The 23460-nt window shown below is 37.2% G+C and overlaps 2 protein-coding genes across 14 annotated transcripts in view; one reads left to right on the top strand and one right to left on the bottom strand.

Annotated features, from left to right (window-relative positions):
- The window catches only part of EPB41L2 (erythrocyte membrane protein band 4.1 like 2), a 191727-nt gene extending 174817 nt beyond the window's left edge, over positions 1-16910 (top strand). For all 13 annotated transcript variants that reach the window (XM_036221723.1, XM_036221717.1, XM_036221697.1 and 10 more), the window contains one exon: positions 15691-16910. The gene's annotated coding sequence lies outside the window, so the exon portion shown is untranslated. The remainder of the gene's footprint in view (positions 1-15690) is intronic.
- A 3602-nt stretch (positions 16911-20512) lies between these two features.
- Positions 20513-23460, bottom strand: part of SMLR1 (small leucine rich protein 1) — an 83474-nt gene continuing 80526 nt past the window's right edge. The window contains exon 3 of the mRNA XM_036238733.1: positions 20513-22290. Coding sequence (XP_036094626.1) covers positions 22205-22290 — 86 coding nt within the window. The 3' untranslated portion in view covers positions 20513-22204. The remainder of the gene's footprint in view (positions 22291-23460) is intronic.

Raw genomic sequence — 23460 nt, 5'->3', positions numbered from 1 at the left:
GACATTTAATAAGTTGCTTTATTATTTAAAAGCACAGTAGCACAGTTACTTATTTATGTTTACAGTTGTCTTTGAGGAAGGTGCTATCGTTTTTGTTTAGATGAGGAATTTTTATTGTAGTAGGCACAAAGGAGATGAGTTAAATCCTTTAAGTATAGACATTAATAATTATATATCAGAATGAACCATAAAAGGAAAAGAGTGCTTTGATTATATAAAAATTTAAAACTTTAATCAAACCAACAAAACAAAAGTAAAAGTAAAAGGTAAATGACAAAATTTAATATGCCTGGAAGAGAAAGGGTTAATATCCCAAATATATTAAGAACTCATATGTGTCATCAAAAAATTGAAACACTTAAATAGAAAAACAGGCAGAAGATTAAGCTCAAATAAACCATGTAGAAACTAAGGGAACAGTAAACAAAAATGTTTAAATCAATATCAATTAAAAATTCAGCGTACATATTTTCACTTATAAATCTGGCAAAGTTTATGTTTTTAGCCAGTGCTGGGGAGGTTGTGGGAGGAAAAATAAACTCTCATGCTGCTGTATAAATTAGCAATATTTCCTAGAAGATAATTTGGCAAAAACCCACATTAAACACACCTACCATTTAAACCACTTTTAAGAACTTTAAATAGTCAGAGACGCATATAAAAATTTACCTATAAGTGTATTTACCACATTTTTGTAGTTACTAGCAAAAAATTAGGAGCAATCTACATGGCCAACAGCAAGGGTTGGTCGTACCTTATCTTGCTTCCATGTGATGACTAGGTAGAACCATTAACAGTTGTGCTAAAGAATTCTTAATGAAATGAGTAAATGCTCATTGTATCTGTATTAGAATTTTGAAAAGCAGGTTTTATTACACAGCACATATACTAAGATTGCTTTTTTGTTTTTAAACTGACCCGTACATTGACCAGTCAGTAGATAAATGCACCACTGGGGTGGCCAGTCACAGCAAACACCTCCTGCCTCGTGGCCAAGTGCTTTTTCATCGCAGGAAGCGAGAGTCCAGCCATTGCACAGCCTGCCCTCTGACATTTTAATTTATGCCAAAATCCAATAGCTGTGAAGCCACATAGGTTTTTCTTGTTCTTATTGATTCTTGATAGATTCTGGATATTAACCCTTTGTCAGTTATGTGTTGTAAATACCTTCTCATTGTGGTTTCTCTTTTATTAATATAGTTCAATATACTTAATATATTTATTAATATTGTAGTCATTAATATAGTTAATATAGTTGAATTATCAAGCTTTCCTTTACTGCTTATCCTGTTTTCCTACCCTGAAGTATTAAAGATACTTTGGATCCAGAAATTTTAATGTCTCCTTTCACATATCAGTCCTTAAACATCAGAAATTGTTTTTCCTGTGTGATGAAAAACAGTGATCCATGCATTTTCCGTATAAGTAGCCAGCCTTCCAGCATTGTTTATTGAAGAACTCATTCTTTCTTCCTCTAATCTCAGGTCATATATCATTTTTTATGTGCGTGGTGTGGTTCTGGGCGCGCTCATTCCATTCATCCGTGTGTCTGTCCCTATTCCAGTGCCATGCTGTCTTAATCACTGTAGCTTTAAAATGAGTCTTGATATCTGGTAGGCTATGTCTCCCCAATTATTTTTCTTCAAGAATATCTTGACTATTCCGGGCTCTTTCAGTTCCATGTAAACTTCAGAATTAATTTGTTAGGCTCTGAATAAACCCTGTGGTATTTTAATTGGAACTATATTCACTTTGTAGCTCAGTATGGTGAGAACTGTATCTTTATGGTATTAAGTCTTATTTTCCACAAATATAAAATATCTCTCCATTTATATAGGTCTTTAATTTCTTTTAATAAAATATATATGATTTCTTTTTAATCCAGAAAGAGGTCTGATAAATCTTTTCTAGCTGTCGCTAGTATAGGGAGATACAGTTGACTCTTCTATGTTGGTTTTCTACCTAGCAACTTTACTCTTTATTTTTTAGGTACTCTTTATAGTGACTTTTTATATTTTTATATAAATAAAAGCTTTATATTTTCAACACAGGGTGTATAAAGGCCTACAAGCAGAAATCATTTAAAATTTTAGCACAAGCACAATATCTAGTTAACTGAATAAATATGCTGTTAAATACTGAATCTTTTTATTTTTGATATCTATTTTCCTGATGGTTTTATATATGAATGGCTGAGAATATCTTAGCTGGGAGTCAGATAGTCAAGTACTATGTATTAAGAAGATCTCAGACTATGTGGCATTGGGCAAATCAGCAAGGAGAATTAAGTCTTTTTTCTTTTTTTAACTCATAGGACAACTTTTAAGGATATCATAAGACAATGAATAAGAAAATTGAGTTTTATACAAATGTAAACATACTGGGTATTTCTCTTAAATTCTGTGAATCAGTAATGATTATTGTGAACATTACCAACACCCCACTTTCATTTGTGGCATTTTAATAAGTTTTAAAATGAATTATTTATATCAGTTATTCCTGGCACCTTATATTCATTTTTGCAGTGAACACACACACACACACACACACACACACACACACACACACACAGATACACACTCACCCTTTGAAGTTTGCTTGTTTTAGAGGTTACCTTTTATAAGCAGCCTAGTTAAACAGATATAGGAACTTAAAGTATAAATTCACATAAAAGGTGAGCAAACTAGGTAAATTTGGAAAAATTCATTCATTCATTCAAGAATTATTCGAGTGCCAAAATGTGATAGGCATTGAGGATTCAAATTGTCAAATGGTAAATAAAACACAATCTCCCTCTTGGGAAGGATCTCCAAGAGGGGAGGTGTAAATATTAACAGAATATAATTGCAAATCTGATAAATGCTCTGAAGGAAACAATGCGATATGAGAAAACAAAATAAGGGACTTGAACTATCGTAAATTTAGTCTATTACTTGGGAAACAAAGTTTTAACTCAAAGACACTAAAAGTAGGAGTTCCCTTAGTGTCTCAAAGTCATTTTAGCATTTCACCTCCCACCGGCTACAGCTTGTTCTTGAAAATTTTCCCTTCTGGTGACTGTCAGGCTGGGAGGAGTGTGTTTCTACTGCTTCAGCTACCCTCTTGCTGCCCTGGCAGGATCCCACAGAGGCAGCAGGTGGCCCGAGGCAAAGAGCAGGACCAGAACAGTATGTGAACATCAGAAAAGAATAAATATTTGTGATGTATCTGTCCCACAGCCTGCCTTTTCAGATGTGAAAAGGTCTCCTTCTGACCTGACCTCTCCTTTTAGAGTAGCTCTGAGCATTTGATCAGGCATTAAAAGTAGGGGGTGGTTGGGTGGAAAGCAGAAAGATGGTCAAAGGAAAACCTGCAGTGGAGTGAAACTCCTGAGTCTGCCTTCCCAGCTGGGTGTAGGCTGGCTGTGAGGCCAAGAGGAGCTAAATGCAAACACTGTGGAAAAGAAAATTCAGACTTCAGAGGAATACTTCACTAAATCTTTGTAACTTTTTTTTTTATGTTCGTTTATGGACTGTTCCCTCCTGCCAGTTTGTCCCAATTGAATATTCATGAGCCCTCAAATGGACACATAGTATTACTGCTCTATCACCACTGGAATGGTCTTCTCGAGCTGTCCTGATCAGGAGGGAGAAGACCCCAGGCTTTGTGGTGTGGTCTCGTGGCCTCAAAGAGAGTTCCAGGAGTGGGAGCTTTGACTCTGCTTTAGTTGGCACTGTGAGCTCTCTGAACCCGGACTTCAAATGAGCCTCTGACTCCTGGAGTATCATTGATGTGGGCTAAAGTGAATAGTGCCTCCTATTCATCTGAAAGCGATGAGCAGCCAAAGGATAAAATGACAGGGGAGCAGCCTTTCATCCATTCACCCATTTCATTCATTGTTTGCTCATCATACATATATAGACAGGGCCCATGAGATCTCATCTACTGTTTTACCATGGTGATTTCAAATCAAAGGTCTGCACTCACAGACAATGAATCAGTGGTAGCACAATAGTTTTAAGTTTCATGCTATGTTCTGAACTGAGCTGAGTGGGGGAAAAAAAAGATCTCTAAAGCAGGATGGGCATCTCACTTGAGCTTCCAGGTGAATAGGAGTTAGCTCAATGAAAAAAAGTATAGAAGGAGAGGGCATTCCAGTAGGATATGGTGCTGTGAACTTGACATTCTAGGAACAGCACAAAATCAAATGTAGCTGGCTTGGAGAATACTTACAGGAGAGTAATGGGAGATAAGAAGAGCAGAGTCAGAAGTCTAGGCATTAAGTCTTATAAGCCAAGCTGAAGAGGCTAAACTTTATCTTGAAAAGGTACACGTACTTCTCATGTATTTGAGAGACGGTGAGTAGGTAAAGGTTTGTGACTAGGTGACTGGCTTGCATGAGAGTGTGGAAGTTAGTGAATTGGGAAGTTGGAGGAGTGGGGAGGAATCTCAGATAATGTCCATGTTTGTAGCTTTGGCAGATGAGATGATGGTGGTATCTGTAATTTCAATCATGGAATAGATATTTCATGTCATGTGCAATATCACCAGCCCTCTGCTCTTAGCTACCTTAAAGCAAAAATATATTTTTTGTTCTGTGGTACTATATAGGAGAGACCAACTGTCATAAGAATTATGGAGGAAGCTTGGAAATAAATCTGTCAGCCCCATCTAAAACATGGGTAATGGGAAATTTACCAGGTAGTCTGAATGTTAAGAAGTAGCATAGCATAGCAGATTTACAGGGTTCAAACCTACTTTGTAGTTGTGTGACCTGAGCAGGTTATTTTGCTTCTCTGTGCCTCAGTTCTACCATCTGTTAATTGGGAATGATAATAGAATTTATGGAAGGATTTGTTTCCAAGATAGGTTGTAAGAACTTTTAATAATATAAGGTCAGCCAATAACCCTATATTCTTAAGAGTCAAATAAAAACGAAGATTTTCTATAGTGGACAGATTGGTGTTGGACAGAGGGGAGGGGGGTTTGGAGGCCTGGGAGAATGGGGTGAAGGGTTAAAGAAGTACAAATTAGTAGCTGATGGATGGTCATGAGGGTGGGGAGCACAGCATAGAGAATGCAGCTAGCATTAATATGTGGGCTAGGGGAGGGTCAGAGGAGGGAGGGTGCACTTGGGGGGATCGTTTTAGGAACTATATAGATGTCTGACTAATGTACTGTATATTTGAAACTTTTTTAAATTTTAAAATAATTTAAAAATATATATATTTTCTGTCCCAGAGATGGTGACTTTGAGAAACGTGTCCATGGAGAGGCCCAGGAGCTAGCCAGAAGCTTCGGATCAGGAGTCAGAGTTTCGAAGGTTATTTGAAATGTCATCTACTGATGAAACCTTCGGTTTAAGCGATGTCATCCAGGGCCAGATCAGAATTGAGACCTGGGGAGCAGAGGACATAGAGGAGGAGGAAGAAAAGAGTGTCATAAAAACTTAAAGAGAGGATAACTTCAGGAAGAAGAGGGTAATCAAGTGTTAAATATGACAGAGAAATCTAGTGAATGTGTCCTTTGAAATTGTTGGTACAGCAGCAACCTCGGGGCTTTGTCAGAGCTACTTCAGTCAAGTAGTCGGGATGGAGCCCTGTAACAGGCTGAGGAAATGGGAGTTTTACATGGGAAGTGTCTCCAAGAAGCTGAAATCGGTAATAGGGCCTTTTGCTTTTCTGTCTACTCTGCCTTCTTTATCTGAGAAGGTGGAGAGCATTGCATTAAGTTTCACAGAGCCTCCAGAGCCAGTGCTGTGATTACTAAAATCCTGGCAAATCCGTCAGTACTTGGAACCTATTAGATATCCCTTGATTCCCACTTCACAATCCTCAGTAAATACATAACTAAATTAGCAGAGTTGCTTTCTGTGCTCTTGTGCATTCATGAACACCATTTTCTAAACAAGATACTATCATGTTCAAACCAACATTTCAAAGTCTGGGTGATTGATGTTCATGGCTTCAAAATGAACTCTCAACCCAAACAGGAAATTAGCATTAGCTATCTGACTCGACAGGAAAACTGAGCTCTTGCTAATCAAGAGCTACTCATTTAACGTGGCGCCAACAAGCATCACCCTGTGCTTGAAAGAGAAGCACAGGCCCCTTGGCTTCAGATGACTGTTTCCATTTCAGGAGTCAGCAGGTTTTCAGGTACATCAAATGTGTTGCATTTTTATTTCATTCTATTTGTCTAGTTGTACTAGTCTCATTCCTAAAATTAGCATTTTACTACAGCTTAGTTTTTGATGTAGATTAACCAAACCTAAAATGAAGACTTCTTATAAAAATGAAATGCCATTTTGGATTTAGTGAGTTTTAGGCATAGCCAGCTTTCACTCTAGAAAGCTATGGAAAGTTCAATTTTAATATTTATAAATCTGGAGGTGCTATCAGCGAGTCAGTTACAGTATATTTGAACTACCCAACCAAGTTGGTGCTGGAATCCTCTGCTGTCGTTCATATATTAGCACCTGGTAGTCACTGATTCCCCAGGATTTGCCTTTGGACAGAGTCATTATTGGCTGTTGTTTTTTAAGTGAACCTATCTTTGGTTTTTTGTTTTGTTTTTTTTGGTAATAAAAAAACAAATAACTTTTTAAAAGGGCAGGACAGTAGAAAATGTAAATGGCCCATAATTCCTCTGCTCCTACAGATAGATGATCCCTTTTCACATTGTATATAGATGTGAACATATATTCACACTTCTGCTCATACCTCAATTTATATAAGCTGTGACTGTTAACTTTATTATATATGCTGCTTTTTTCTCCACTTAACAGTGCATTATAGATAGCTTTCCTTGTTACCTCATCATTTTTCAGTAGCCGTTGATAAGATTCATAATGGTTTACTTAACCCCTATTAGTGGGCATTTAGATTATTCCTCAGTTTTCACTATTATATACACACCAACAAAGATTATAATTGTGTGTATATTTTTTGCATTAATTTCACTGTTTCTCTAGAGCAGATATTTTTTTAAAAATTAGAGTTAGTGTGCCACCAAGGATTTTTGATAAATTGCCAATCTGTCCACTTTAAAGTCTCTGTCTGCAAAGTTAGATTCCCGCTAGTGGTTTATGAGCATCCCTGTTTCCCCACACCCTTACCCACACTAAAGGTTATAAGAAATTTTTTAAAATTTTGCCAGTTTCTCCTTCTTAAATTGTGAGGAAAGAGCATTTTTTAATTGTATTATTTTTTCATTGCAAGTGAGATTGAAATATACATTCTCTTTCCCCCCTCCACACAAACACATGCACATGTGCATGCGCGCGCACGCGCGCGCGCGCACACACACACACACACACACACACACACAGTTTGCATTTCTTTGAATTACCAGTTTGAGTCCTTTGTCCAGTTTTCTGTAGGGGTTTTATCTTTTGTCTCTTACAGGTTCATTAAGGTTACTAATCCCTTATAAATGCTGCATATTTCCCCCAGTTTTTTATTATTATTGAGGGTTAAAAATGGCACCAAAAAGAAAGGGTGGAGATGGGCAAGACCAAATTTACAAAAAGGCCATATCCAGAGTTTTCTTTTCTGGCCCAAGCAGCACTTTTTTTAGAATTTGAATTAATTAATAATGCTTAAAATGAAGAGATACCCAGCCATTTTAGAGATTCCAGAAGCTGTGACAGCATTGAGCCTGCTTTCTCTCATGGGTGCAGTACCACTCTTAGGGAGGAGCTCCCTAAGTCGCCTGTGTCTCTTCATGCTGTGGTCCTCGGTACCCCATCTCCTTACTCATCTGTTGCCCACTTAGCTTCTGAGGTGAGTCGACATGGTGGTTATGACTTTATTATACCCTAGTCTAGGGCATATGTAACAGTATGGAAATTAAAAGAGCATTTAATTTTAAACTGCATCTAGAATATCTTCTCTCTCCCCATCCTTTTTTATGAAGAAACTGAATACTAGAGATTAATGTGCCATAGGTCACTTATACTCAGGAATCATAAGATACCCTCATGTGTAGAGCTAAGTATAATTTTATTTGTCTCAAGAACTTCCCTAATGTTAGATATCCCAGATATTATTTTTTAAACATATACATTTGCAAGTGTCAGTAGGAGGAAATTTTGCTATAGCAGCTTATTAATTAATAAGTCTGTATGTACGTGTGTGTTTTTAAGATACACCAGTCTTCATGAGGATTACAATCCAAGGACATGTTGGTCATATGTTTATTTAACTCTCATACATCAAAGGAGTTCAGTGAACATTAGAGCAAGTAGAATCTGGACCTGTTCTGTCCAGTGTGGTAGCCAGTACCCACATGTGGTTATTGGGCATTTGAAATGTAGCTATTCCAAGTGAGATGTGCTTTAAGTATAAAAGAATGTACTGGATTTTGAAGATGTAAGAAAAAAACTAATAAGTCAGAGACTTGGGTCTGGAGATGAATTCTTTTGACTCTTAACCTTTCTGCAAAGAAAATATAAAATGAAAACTTAGCACGTTCTGTTTATAAACATGCTTCAAAGATTTTTTTTTAAAGATAAGGATTTTGTTACTATTTTTTAAGTGCAACTTTTATTTGATGCTGTAGAGAAATGTTTTCTCATCTCTACTTATCTTATGAACCTAAGATTGACAAAGGCTTAGCTGGATTAAAGTATATTGAATGTAACCTTAACTGTAGTGCACTCGTTATTTAAAAGAAGCTTTTAAGATTTTGTAGAATACTTTCATATCTGGTTCCCACAAGATCTGAACCTAGCAGGGTGAACCAGAAGACCTTACTCTAGCTTTAGGGCCAAATACTAACTACTCTTAGAAATCTTTGTCGAAGCTTCAGAGATTTGGGAAAACCAGTTTTTTAAAGAAGGAAGCGTTCTCCTGGGATCTCATAGATATAGTTATTCAACAAAAGAGAACAGAAAACAAACCGAAAATTTTTCTACTTAAATCAGCAGATGAAAGTAATAGCGACGACAGGCAGTAGTACTATCTTCCTAGAAACATAGTGCAGTTTTGTTTTTTCTTCCAAAGCCCCTGTTCTTCAGTCTTACCATACAGATTAGTCACTATTACTTTCACTTAAGGATTGATTAATATATATTGTGAACCTAATGATCAAAGGACTGTGATAGATGTTATAAGAAAAACAGAGGAATAGGAACATGTATACAAATGGCATGTAGGGTAAAAAGAAATAGTATGTTTTCAAGAGAAGCCTAAATAAAGGACAATAACAGTTAACAGAAGAAGCCATTCCTGATTGACAGATCAGAGAGGACCTCTCCCTTGTAAAGTGGCAGGAAAGCTCTTCTGTGCAGAGCTCTGGGCGGGGTTCGAATGTATGGGCAGAGAGGAAAGAGCATGTAGAAAAACAATGAGATGGATATCAGGAAGAGCGATTCCTACGTTATAGCTATATGGCGAGTTCCTAGCAGAACTAGAAAGGTTTGTCAAAGGCATATTGCAGAGAGTATTACATTCTGTATTAGTACCTTAGTTTAGACTTCGCTCCGTAGGCCATCTGCATAGAGTGTTTGCATATGGGAAGGGCATTTTCAGCATTGTCCTTCAGTAAGAGTAACTCATCAGTAATGTGTAGAATTCATTGGAAGGATGCTAGATTAGATGAAGTATCCTGTAATTAAACCATTATACTGATTCAGGTAATTATTAATGGAGAAACTATACCGGACATCTCTTATCTTTAAGAGTAGAATTGGAAGCAAAACTAGGAGTGAAATACCATGTATGAAAATCAAAAGAATATTAGCTAACATTTATTGAATGCCTACCCTGTATCTGGCTCTGAGACCTTTGCTATTTATTATCTGAATTGGTTCTTATAGTCATCTGTGACGTAGATGACACGGAGGCCTCGAGAGCTTAAGTGTCTCACTCAAGCCACACAGTCGGTGGGTGGCAGAGCCAGGACCAACCCTCAGTCAGTTTGAATCCATGTCACATGTGGCTTTGCAGGAGAATTCATGGTTGGAATTTTCAAATAACAAACTCCCACCAATGTACTTGAAACATGACTCATTTTAGAAACTTTTTTTTTTGTGTATAAAATGTCTTTGAGGTTGCAGCTATGATATAAAGCTAAATGAACAAGTCAAACCATATTGTATAAAATAGTCATGTTTAAAAATGAGGTAAACTTGATGGTATTTTCATTTGACAGGATATTCTGAAATTACTGCGTGGTAGTAATTCTTGAAGCAGAGTGACTTGAATGTGTCAGGCACAAAGATTCTAATAGAAAAATTACTGTTAGCTTTAAAGAAACCCCATCTAATTGGTTTTAAGAGATCACTGATAGCTTACCCTTTCCTCAAACATAAGAATTTAAACTGGTTTAAAAACTAAAAGAGAGCTTTGCCCATCACAGTGTGGCAGGGAAGGAACTGTTCTTGAAACCTCCTCAGGAGGGGAGGCAACTACGGCTGTGCAAAGGCATGCCTTTGAAAAAGGAAAGTTGGGGAAAACATCTCAAAATTGACTCTCCTGAAAGCAAAGAACCTTAACTGACTTGTGATTCTGGCAAACTTTGAACTGACTTTTTTGTCTTTGAAGTGAAATTGTGTTGCTGTGTATATTATTGAGCACAGTATAGCTGGCATTCAGAGGAGATGGAGATCAAGGATTCTAGCCTACCCTGAAAGACTCAAATCTGAGACGTGAGTCTCAAAGGGCCCACTTGAGAGCCTCATGAGAAGAGAGGCACCAAAACAGCATTAATACATTCAGGCAAACCAGGAGAAGCGAAACCATTTTGCTGAATTATTTGTAGAGTAGGTGCTGAGTTTCATTTAACTGAAAAAGAAAAATATGTAGGATTTAATTTTCCACTCTGTGTTCAGCAGACACAAATACCTGTGAAAGAAGGCAACAGCAACAGCTTAGGGGCCGCAGATTCGATCGGAGCGGTACTCAAGCTTAAAGGACCCAGAACCACTTTACATTCTTAAAAATCACTGAGGAGCCCAGAGAGGTTTTGTTTACATGACTTGCACCTATTGAAATTGACCGTATTGTAAATCAAAAACTAAAATTTACCGTATTATAAATCAAAATAATATCAAAATTTATCATAGTATAAATCAATTCTTAAAATATTTATTAAGTTAAAAATAATGACTTAAGGAAGCCTGTCTTAAAAGGCTACAATATATTATGATTCCAGCTCTGCGACATCCTGGAAAAGGAAAAATGCCCCGGTCTTATCAAAAGAGTCTTTAAATACTGGGAAGCAAAATGCAGTTTTCCAAAATTCCAATTTTCACCTGAAAGCTTGAATTTTATCATTGGCAACAAGTACTGTTCATTGTTTTCTCTCAAGTAACAGGCTCACTGTCTTTTCAAGAAAATACCTGCCAGATATCAGATTGAATAGCATACCTTGTCAATAATTCTCTCAAGTATAAAAGGAGTTTTATGAAAAATGTGGCTTCAGCTCACAGTTCAGACATTCATGCACATGCTCGTCCTCTAGACATCCGTCGTACTTCTGGATGCAGCACTCCTATTTCACGCATTCGTCCTGTTTCATCCCACAGAATATTAAGACAGATATGTGCACACACACGCAAGGGTTGAAATGTAAGAAAATGGATAATTTTCTTGTTTTATCGAGGACATCCTTATTAAGTGAAACTGGCTTTCTGTGTCACTGCAAGAGCATGGTGAGGTAGATACAATTTGGTGTCACTGCAGCCTGTGCTAAGATGCCATGAGGGTTGCTCACCATTGTTACTGCACCATCAGTGAAAATGGTGTCGTCCTGACAAGGGCAAAGAGTGTCCAAACATGACGATGAAATAGCATTGATTTCACAATCCCCCCAGAAAGAGTCGTGGCGACCTCCAAGGTGTACAGACCACACTTTGAGAACTGGTGGATCTTAACTGTAGTGGTACCACAAACATTATAAGAATTGACTATTTCCTGGGTTAACCAAATAGCAATGTATCATACATAAATTTTAGGTTCTAGAAATCTTAAATTCTTACAATGGAAATTATTTCAGAATTAAAATCAGATATGCAAATTGAGAACCAAGGAACAATAAAATGAAGATTAGTATTAGAAATAACTGAAATTCTTAAATTATTTTATTTAAAACTGAACTTTACACTTGGGTGTGTAGCCTTCATTTTTATTTAAGAAATAATTGCATTGTGTCTTACATAAATATTTTATTTATATTTTTGTAATATCTGCTTGTATTACTGCCCTTGGGTAATTGAATCTTCATTAATCTGAAAAAAATGTTGTTTTCTCTCATTGTCTTATATAAAACCCACAGGCTTGCATTTTTATTGAGACTCCCCTCTGGGAGTCTTTACCACTAAAAAGTGGTTTGTATCAAATGCTTTTTAAAAGTGCATGTTTGCAGTTTCCTAAATCAGTTTCTGGAATAGTGTATGCTCAAGATTGAGACCTACTGTATGAGCTTGTCTCTGGAAACAGCTTGTGCTTTTCAGATGAGGTATAGAACTTCTGTTCTTGAACTCGATTTCCCACTGCTCAGCATGACACACTGAGAAAGAAAGAACACATTGAACCCTCTGTGAGGACTTAAGGCAAAGTTGGTAACCAGCATGTATCCTTGAAGAGTTTGGACACAGAATTAGTCTTGTGATTAGATCAAACAGCCATCTAATCACAAATGTGTGAAACCTATTCTCACACTGGCCAAAAGAGGGGGACACAGGCTATGGAATGTGACTATGGTAGTTAGAAATGTTCACTGACATTGTATAGTCTAAGGTGGGAAACCGAAGCATGGAAACAGTGTTTTGCGTTTTTGTTTGCCCGACCAAAATTCTTATACGGTCAGTATAATCCATACACTTAACAGCTATGATCTTATCCAAATTTCGGGTGTGAATGGTTATAGTAGTGTCAAAAGTGAAAGCAGATTGAGTTAGTGTCAGTAATTAATGCCTGTCAATTTATATAAAGATGTCAAGACTTCTATAAATATGAGATAGAATTCAAGCTTAAAAAAGAGTTCTTGAAACTGTACAGCTCTTGCACGAAGAGCTCATGTCTCGTTTTCACTTTGGGATATGTGTTAAATCATTAAGACCCAAAATGCAGCCTGTTAAAAATGGTCAAATACTAAGTTTTCGTGTCACCAATACATGACAAAAGAACGTAAATTAAAATGTCTGATGCCTGTGTGCCAGTGGCATTGGTGATTCCATCCTTATCTTTCCTCCTTCCCAGCTCAAAAGCTAGACAGTAACTACTTGGGGTTACATTTCTACATGTGTTGAAGTGCAAGGAGAAGTTGAGAAAAGATAGGTGGATATGTAAATAAAAAACTTTAATAATTACTCCTAGTTCATCTGGAACAATAAGAACTGGGATGTTCTGAAACACTGAATATCTAATTAACTCAGAGTTATAGTTGATTTACCGCTTCTTAAAGAATGAGAGGGGAAATGTGTTTAATGTTAAAATTATAATGTTAAAATTATAAGCTGTTTAGAATCCTTAAGGCACATTAATATTACCATTTGTAATACTTATTGTGAGAAAAAAATGATTTACTGTCTAGTGGTTTGATTGTGAATAAATGAAAGTAAATATTTGACTTTACATGGATAACTGTCTTTTTCTCTACATAAATTTTCATACATAAATATTGAAACTCTTTGAAATCAAGATCTCTTTCATCCAGTGCCTACTTACTCCAGGATTCCTGTTTCTTCTATACTAATGGCTTTGAAACAAGTTTAATTTTACCTTTCTTTTACAAATTGAAATTTTAACATTTGGTGAAAACAGATTCAGTGAAGTAGAGTGACATGGAGCCTACAGGAAACAGAACCCTAAACCTCTTTCTGTGGGGTTTTGGGCATGGGTAATATCAAGGGTTCATTTTCGATAGCATGAGTTAGGCAAAGTAACATCAGTGTTCAGCAAACAAAGCATGTTCAAGAAGCAAAGAAAACAGAGCTACCAGCCTCTCAAAGAAAAAGAACAGCTAGCATAACTGAAGGTCACAGGGAACTTCCGAATCCAGTTTGATTAGTAGTGTTATCCATCCTCTTCATCATCCCCCACGTTTCTTTTCATAATTACTAACCTAAAAAAAGATGACTTTGTGTTTTCTCCATTGATTTTTTTCCCTGCCTAGAATCAAGGAGATTATTACTAATGAGTAATGAACTAGCTTAAAGCAGAAAGCAGGGTGGGAAAGACTGAATTTGATTAATCAATCTGTCCTGAATAATCAAGAGGCTATAATAATAATGTCTGTGATAAATCGAAATGGTGGGGAATTTTTTTCATTAAAACAAGACTTAATTTTATCTAACCAAAAGAGTATATATCCTACTTGACTTTGGGACCAGCGTCTCTTGGAAAGGACATAATTACCACCCTCTTCCTCTCCTCTGTAATCACCTACCATTTGCAGAAACTTCCAAGCACGCTGAAATAAAAAAATGAAACAGTTGCCTTCTTAAAACCCTTTTCTCTTTCAGGGGCCATGCACCATCCGTATTTTTTGTCTCCCTCCCTGTTCACTCCTATTTGAGTCCTCTCTCCTACTTATTTCCCTTCGATCGGGGCCTCCTAAGACTCATGTCTTTCCTTTTTTCTTATATTCACGTGAGACTGATGTCATCTTTTGGTTTCATTTGTCCCTTTGTGCTGACAAATCTACATCCCTCATCCTTAGACCTCATCTGGGCTCTAAGGCTGTCATTCTCCCTCTGATTTTGAGGTCCCAGGCTCCAAGCCTGAGAGTCTTCTCTGTTACTTCCTTCCTAGTCACCACATTCTGAATCTCCTCCTTCAGTGGTGTTTCTCAAAGTCTTGTCTTCCACCTGATTCCTGTAGCAACCACTCAAGTCTGGGGTTTTCGCCATCTAGCAGTCATACCTGACCTCTGTCATCCTCATGCAGCCTGGACTTGCCACAGTGGCCTCCTGACCGGTTTTCCTGTCTCCACTCCTCTCCACCTTTTGAGCCTGTTCATGACACTGAAGCCACAGTGATGTTGTGAAAACATAAATCAGGCCATGTCAGACCTTCCTCAAAACCAAAATCAAGCCCAGCCTTCTCCCTTCCTGGACCTGTCTCGCCCTACTTGAACTTGCCGCACCTCAGCTCTGTGACCTGCTGTCCCTGCCACTCACTCTCTACTCCGGATCGCTGCAGTAGATGGACAGTTGGTCTTTTTTTTTTATCTCTTTAATGCTCTTTCTGAACGAGTTGTCTATTAGATCAAGTTCAGACTTCTCAGTCTGGTATTGATGAGTAGACCTAATGTTTTTTACCTGCAGTTACTCACCATACCATGACTTAGCGTCAGTGCTCATTCCTTCACTATCCTCCCATTCATTCCTTCTCTGACACCCTCATCCCCCGCCTGAAGCACCCTTTCTCCTCATTTCCACGAAGTCAAAATTGACTTTGCTTTTCTCCCTTTCTTGAATCTAGCTTTATGAATTACCTCCATTTTTATAATTAACTCTTTTTTTGTTGTTTGTTTATCCTTATTTGCCAGTTGTTTATATAGTATGCTTGTCAATTCTCCAGCTAGTTTAAGGCCCACAGGGGTGGAGCAGGCTCTCATGGATGTCTTATGGTAAACATATTATCTACTGTAGATAGTAACTGTTGATCACTTGATTTGGAATTTGGTGAATGTTACATTTTTTTTCCAGGCCTCTGTCTTTGGAATATTTAATTTTAAACCTTGTCTCCTTTTTCCTCCTAGAATTTCATTTTTTAAAACAACACTCAACTTTGTGAACCTGAAGAATTTTGACCATTCCAAGTCTTAATGCCACACCACTACTCCAGCGAATTTATACTAGGACCGGTAACAACGACCAGAACCTGAAGAATTAAAATGCCAACACCAAACCTTACCTTAACAGCTCTGGTCTATACTGTTCCCTCGCATTTTAATATATTATTTTGTTTTATAACCACTTCTAAGTATTATTGGTTATTTTTTTTTAATTAGGGAGTTTTGTTTTTGCTTCCTGTTTACTTTGTGTACAACTACCTGCTTTTTATGACTCATTTTGATCAAATGATAGTGAACAAAGCCAGCCCCAGCTGGTAAGGTGCTGTTCACCTGAACAGGTGCTGTTGTGCGGAAAGGAAACTCTGTGACTAATTTAGATAGTGGCTTTCCTTCTTTTAGATCCTTCCCATTGAATTACAGTAAATATTTACAGTTTGGTTGCAGTAAATATGCTGTATGAGAAAATATTAATACAGGTTAAAAGCATTTCTTACATCTTGAAAATTTTCTAATATTTGAGAAATTCATTGGTGATATTTTTTATATTAAACCTTTTTGACTTTCCAGTCTTGTGACTTTTTACTTTTTAGTAGAAAGGCAGAGAAACTCCAGACTGGAGAATTATGAAGAAGTTCGCTGGCCACGCACTGTGTTTAGAGACCCTGTCACACCACAGTGCCAACGCTTCTCAGACACATGCCCTTCCGCAGCATTCCAGAAACAGGAGGGAGGAGAAGAAACAGTTTCTTCCCTTCGACTAAAATATTCAGGCAGCTTAAAACCTTTAGTGCTTTCTCTCTTAACATGTCCAAATTTCAGTACTTTGCATTAGGACACTTGCTTTGTATTAAACCTCCTTGTCTACATGTAAAACTGACCTTTTGTTATTGAGCAGGTCTATCTCTTTCAGGTAGTTTGATGATTCACACAGGTTTGAAGACACTAGGGAGAGGAGTAGGGGCGGTGGTGGTATTTTGATGGTTATAAGAAAGCTGTTCCATTTAAAGCTGACACCAGAGACCTGATAGGGACTTATTAACTGTATTGAACATTTTTTTTTCTTTGCTTTTGACCCTATGTATAGTTATGATGCCAGATTAGATTTATAGCGGCTTCAAGTTGTATTAAATGATATTTTGCTTTCTGTAATACTGTTATAAAATAAAGTTTGTTTATTCTCTAAACTTGTTTCTCTTTTCATGAAGGTTTAAAAGATAAGCTTAAGTGATATTTTCAGTCCGAAGTCCTATTATTTTGTGGACTGTAGCATTTTTTAAGTCTGTTATTCAGAGCCTTTATAATTTGATGCTGCTGCCCAACATCACTGATTTCAGATGGCCAAGGCATTGTTGAAAGTTTGTAAATCTATTGTTTAGAATACCAGATTCCTTCTGCCTGGTTACATAATCCACCCCAGCTTTTACAAATTCTCCAAGGGATATTTTTGCTTGTTTTCTTTGTGCATTTTCTGTTTTGATTCAGGAAATATTTTAGCTGTCCCATCTGAATCCTGCTCCTCTGTTCCATGTTTTGCTTTACTGTCCACTGGGTGCAAGGCATCAGCAGAATGGGCCCTGGCAAAGGCTGCATCGTGTCTAATAGGATGATTTATTGTGAAGCTTCTGCCGACACCCACTAGATTAAGTGCTGAATTTTCTTTTAAACATTAAAAGCATCACATAGCAAATGACTAACGGTATATTTCATTTAAAATGTTATGTGGAATTTCTTCTCCTAGTCATTTAAAGTTAGCGTGTTAAATATAATTTGTATGGCTGTCTTTGGGATCTGTTCCCACTGAATTCTCCTCACCTTGTGAAAAGGTCTTTCTCACTTTCTGTAGAATGATTACAAAAACAACTCCTTCTCTGGAGAAGCCTATCTCAGCAAGCCAAGCCTTAGAAATATTATGGAACCAAATATGATTCTGTAAATATATTTTTCATCAGAAAGCTTGTATATATAACATTCCTATTTAAAGCAGAGGTTGATCTTGCCAGGGTTTTCTGAGAACCATATCTTTCCATACTGCTAAAGATAATTGCAGTGATAGGAAATAAGCATGTCGGAATCTCCAGTGGAATAGGATATCCAGTGCTCCGGGCTTGGTTTGATTCAGCTGTGATAGCAAGTACAGGGTTTGGGGTCCTAGAGAAATAGAGCATCTGCGGGGATACGATGTTGATAATGTCACCTGTGACTATAGCAGCAAGCCTGTCTTTTTTGACATTTGGTATTTGTTACAAAATATTGCTCAGGATGTCCTCTCATTCTGTAAACGGAGTCTTCAAAACCCCAAATGATAGAATATGAAAGTAGGTCAACTAGGTTCACTGAGGTGAGATGTCCAAGTACTAATTGCTTACCTTAAGTCAAAAGCAGTGTAATTTTGGAATAATAAGCAATACTTCCTTTTAATTTTCTACAGTCTTTACAAGTATATTTTATATAAGCCATATAAAAATCCTGAGTGGACATAGGAAACCACAATGCATTTTCTATAGGCCACAGCAGAATAAAAAGGGTTCTTTAAAAATGTGTAGAGTTTGTAGGTTTTTTGGTATCTCACTGTTGTGAATAGCTTCCGTTTTTCTGTATGATATATCGTAGCATTACTTATGGCGTGGACCACGGTTTGTGGAATAATTATCACCAGGACTCTGCCAATGGAGCTGACTGTGGCCGTAACTACTGTTCATCATGGACTTCATTAAGTATTTCCCTTATTTATGGATAAAATTAATTGTTTAATTGAGAATTAAAAATATGAGTGTTAGGAAGGAATGAGTCGTACTTTAGATCAAAGAAATTGGCCGTGAGTTGATAATTGCTGAAGCTGGGTGATGTAAATAGAGGTTCATCATATCGTTCTGATAAAATCCTCCATAATGCTAAAAATGCCACAAGGCTCATAATTTTAAAAGTCCTTTCTCCAGGTATTGTAACAGTACATTGTTCTTCCCTGTATCGTGCTCTTCCCAGTTTCCACCACAGTGGCAGAGAGGCCTACATTAGAAATCAGGACACATGAATGTCACTGTTGAGAAAATAACAGTAGGAAACATACTCCTGACAATTTTTCAGAAGTCAACATAGACCTGCACGGATCCCTGCCTTCACTTGTTTACAGCAAATTTATGGAAAATACTGTCAGTTTGTTGTTCTTGTGAGAGCTTTCCATAATAGGATTCGGTTCTATTATGAGATTACCTGGGAAGCCTGTTAGGAAGGTTTTGGCTTTGAAGGTATGCGGACCCGACTTTTCTGTGAGCGCTACAATGTCAAGAATCCCTTATGGTCTATTCACCCTCTGCTGTGTGGAGGCAACTAAGGTGGCTGGTCTAAGAGGCACAAGTCCTTTCTTAAGACATTGGCTGTGGACTTCCTAACCCCAGACTCCTGGACGGATTTCAAGGGGCTACGCTCTCTCCCAATATTTGCTAAATCATGAGTATATGCATTTTTCTTAAGAGATGAAGGGTGATTCCTGGCTTGTATCAAATTCTCAAAAGTTTTCTTTATTAAATTAAAATTTTAGGAACCTCTGTTTTTAATAATATGGGTTTGATTCATTCATTTCATGCATTCATTTAATGAATCTATCAAAAAAAATAATGTGGGTTTGGAATGTAGATTAGAAAAATTTAAAAAGTAAATATTTTTAAATTCCCAATTTGGTGGAATATATAAATAAGCTTTTTCGAATACATGTTTCTTGTTTGTATTCTGTTACTCATTTGCCAGGGTGAATGCCGTTGTGTAAATTCTTATAAACTCAGGGCTCTTTCACTTAGTACACGTGTTATATAAAGTCACAAAGCAAGAATCAAGAGCATTTGTTCTGAAAAATTATAATTTTTATAAACAAAGTTGATTTTTAAAGGTGCGTAACAGTTATGAACTATGATTTCTAAGGCACAGTTTTGCCAAAGAACTTAAGATTTCAAGGAAAAGTTGGTACATGGAGGTGTATATCTGCTCTTAATTGTCCAGTTGCTACTAAATTATATCTACAAACTTTTGGAGGCTGTTACCAGGTCAAATTATAAGTGAGCTTTTATTTTTATTTTTAAATGGTTGTGAGTAATAGTTAAGGGAACATAACTTGTGCTATTCCTTGCCTCATTTTCTGTTTTATCAATTTGCATAAATTCAGGATATGAGGGAAGGGTCATGGGCTTTCAGTTTCCCAGCACCACATTCCCAGATTACCAACACTGCTTAACCAAAGACGTGGGAAGATATTATCAGTTTTAGGTTAGCTCTGTATTAAGAAAAAAAAAATTATCCTTTAGTGAATTTTCATTGAATAAATGGCAACATAATAAAACTCAAAGCCACCTCTTAAAGTGTTTTATTGAAGGTCTCATGTTGGGGAAATAGAATTGAGAATTCCTTCAGATACTAGAACATTAGAAGTAAGATTAGGAATGATTGAGATCAGACGATTTAGATTTGTAGGTGCTTTTGACCTGTGGTGAAAAGCTTTGGAGCATTGAATGGAACAGAATACAGGACAATGTAAGGAGACTGCCAGCCTGGTCTAGGTGACAGCAACGATGAAGAGCCAAAGCAATTTGTGGCGGAATGAGACCTTAAAGTGGACCATGAGCATGTGAAGACCAAAGGTGTGGCTGAGCTGATTGGTCATGCTCTGTAAAGGGTTTGTCAGCTTGAGCGTCAATGCCTTCAAGTAGGTTATAGTGAAACCCTTGGGACTTGGTCTGCCCATTGGAAAACTAACATGTTTCTGTTTCTACATATAAAAACATGAATCTACTCATGATTTCATTGGAAATTTTTTATCATTTTAATAGCAACAATAGAAATAAGTCTTCATGGAAACTACTCGGTTATTCTTGTCACCGAAAACATGTACGTTTAGAGCTCTTCTGTTACCACAGTAGCTGAGATGCATTATCTCTGGTTGACGCAGAGGCGGTGAGATGGTGTCCGCCAGAACCAAGAATCTTGTGTCTGAAGTGCCCGTTTCCAGAAGGTGGAGCAAATGCTGGTGGCCAAACCACAGATTTGGCTGGCAGCTGGGAACACGATGCATCCTTTCATGCCTTCTGCTAAAGAACATTTTTATATGAGCTGATTTCCACGAGGGGCTAAAAAGAGATCCCTCCCAGAACTGAAAGAATATTGTTATTCCTTCCATATGGCATGAACTGTTATTCTAAATTACCTCAGTCTGAAAGCCCCAACAGACATTTTCATTGTAATCAAATGCAATAAAACACAGAAATGAGTGTCTTCAGTCAAACAGTGAGTTTCTTATTCAGGAAGTACAAATGGAGACTAATAACTCACTGGATGCATGTGAAGAGTTTGGATGTAGAGAGGAGAGAGCCAGAAGGTATCCAACACTGGTCATGCATTCTTGCTTTCAATCATCCACACAATCTTTTTTATGATTGTCATTACAGAAGTTGGTGCATTTCTTACAGGTGACCAAGTTCATTATGTTTTATAAAGGTAATCACTCTAATAGCCTGTTAGATTCATATGCAAATATTGGAATTTAACCAGACTTAACACTTAGGACATGTTAAGCATCTTTTGTTGTTAACTGGAAGACTGGAGAGCACAATAGTGATCACTATTTTAGCTACTACTTTGAATTAAATTCCCCTCCCCACCAAGTTATCTATGCTGGCTCTTTGGAGCGCCCAAAAAGAAAGAGAAAAATTCTGCTAGGGAAATAATGACTTCTTTCCTTATTTAGAAATAGCTTCCTGATGTTTTGCTTTTAAAGGCCAAGTCTTGAATTATTCTCCTTACGAAATATGTGGAGGTTCCACTTTTCTTTTCCCAAAACCAAAATGCCAGTATTTCCAGGTTGCATCATGCTGAAAGCTACATTTGTGGGTGACCCATAACTAGTATTCGGAGACTTCACTTGTTTGATGATTCGATAATGTGATAATGAAAGCAACTAGAGAGAAATGGAGAGAAGCAAACTCAAGGCCAGAATGATGCTTGAAAAGTATCAAAAAATTGCCAAGCTGCAAGAGGAGAAAGTGGGAATAACCTCACAAGGGGAATCCATGGAGCTCTCAAGGCACTCATCTTTTGCTATCCATTTGATCTCTGCCAGCTTTTCTTTACCGCTGAAATAATATGGGTTTCCACAGGATTATGTAATAATGACGCTTACAGATTTTATTTTTAAAATATGCCATTCAGAGTAGACACAGTCCTATAAAAGAAAGTTGCAATGTGTCCGGTCCATAAAACACATCCAAGAAAATTTTATATTCTTGGCACTATCTGAATACCTGCTATTTAAGATGAGTCTCAAAGAAGTCCTCTCAGATAATAGCTGTCACTTTTCAGAACAAGCATCTTAGTATGCTTTCTATTTTTGCTGTGGTTCTACTTTATTAACCTACTTTATTAGCTAAGCCATTGATCATTACTCTTTGATCAGCAGAAGTTCATTGTGCATTAGCCATTGGTTAGTCCTCAACAGTCACATTTGTTTCATTCTCCAGTATGGGGAAGAGCCAGCCTTGCTGTACTGTTGGTGATCAGGAGTCTTAGACAATTCTTCATTGACTGAAAGGAAAAATATCAGTTAATAATTTGGACAGCTGAGTGTCGTTGGTCATTTACTGCTCATAAGTGGTTATTGTCCAGCTTTTCTACACTGATAGCCCCAACAGGTTACAGAAGTCCAGGTCTTCAGAGTGAGTCCTATTTCAGGATCCCTCCTCACCTCCTCAACCACTTACCACCACCACCCCCCAAAAAGTAAATGCTTATTTCTAAAGAATGGTCTTGGTTAGAGTGGATAAATTACCACCATAATAAAATTTGTTACATGCTAAGTATAATTCCTATGTAATAGGTTAAGTGTGGATTAAATGTATTAAGATCCCCACATTCAATAAGCATTTATTAAGCAAGTCCTTACGCAAGGTACTGGGGATATGGAAATGAGTAAGATGGGATTTCTGTCCCTGCTCCTCCCTCCAAAATTGCGTGTGGATATTTATAGTCTTTAGACATATAAAATTATTTTTCCTTTACCTATGGCATCTTTTATTGAAAACTGACGGCCTCAATGTTTCACAATCTACACACTTCTTAACTCCTTAAAATATAACTTCAGTTAAAGCTACTCTCTAAAATATTAAAACTCACCAATAACATCCTAATTACTATAGTGGAATTTTCCAATCCCTCGTTTCCCCACTCTGTAGCACGTGGCACAAGCCCCTCCCCATGCTCCAGTTATTCTCCTCCCTTTGGCTTTTGTTTTATCCATCTTTCTGTGTGCTTTTATCTGCTCTGTGGCTTCAACTGCTACCTCTCGGTAGTGACAAACTTGATCTGTAGCCCTAACACCTCTAGAGAGCCCGAAAAGAATTCCTTGCGATCTTATAGGTATATCAAAAAAATAATCTATCTCTTCCTGACTGCCACCCATACATATGACTGAACCTGTTTTTACTCTTAAAAGTTTTATTTTTGGAATTATAATTAATCAAATTAGTTAAGCCAGAGACCAGGAGCCTATAATCTCATGGGAGATAATACTTGTTTATAGACTCTAACCCGAAAATGCTCAATTTGACATCCATGTATTATTGGAGATGGCCCATGGCTTATGTTATAAATTCATTAAAATATGAGTAATTTATTTTATTCTTAATTACCAAAGGCACAACCAGTACTTTGAATGAGAAACTAGGATGCAAATTATAGAGCTGAAAATGGGAGACC

This window comes from Rousettus aegyptiacus, unplaced genomic scaffold, assembly GCF_014176215.1.
Source record: "Rousettus aegyptiacus isolate mRouAeg1 unplaced genomic scaffold, mRouAeg1.p scaffold_m13_p_1, whole genome shotgun sequence".
In the NCBI taxonomy this organism is placed as follows: Eukaryota; Metazoa; Chordata; class Mammalia; order Chiroptera; family Pteropodidae; genus Rousettus; species Rousettus aegyptiacus.
The sequence above is the reverse complement of the archived record's forward strand: the minus strand, read 5'-3'. Positions and strand labels throughout refer to the sequence as shown.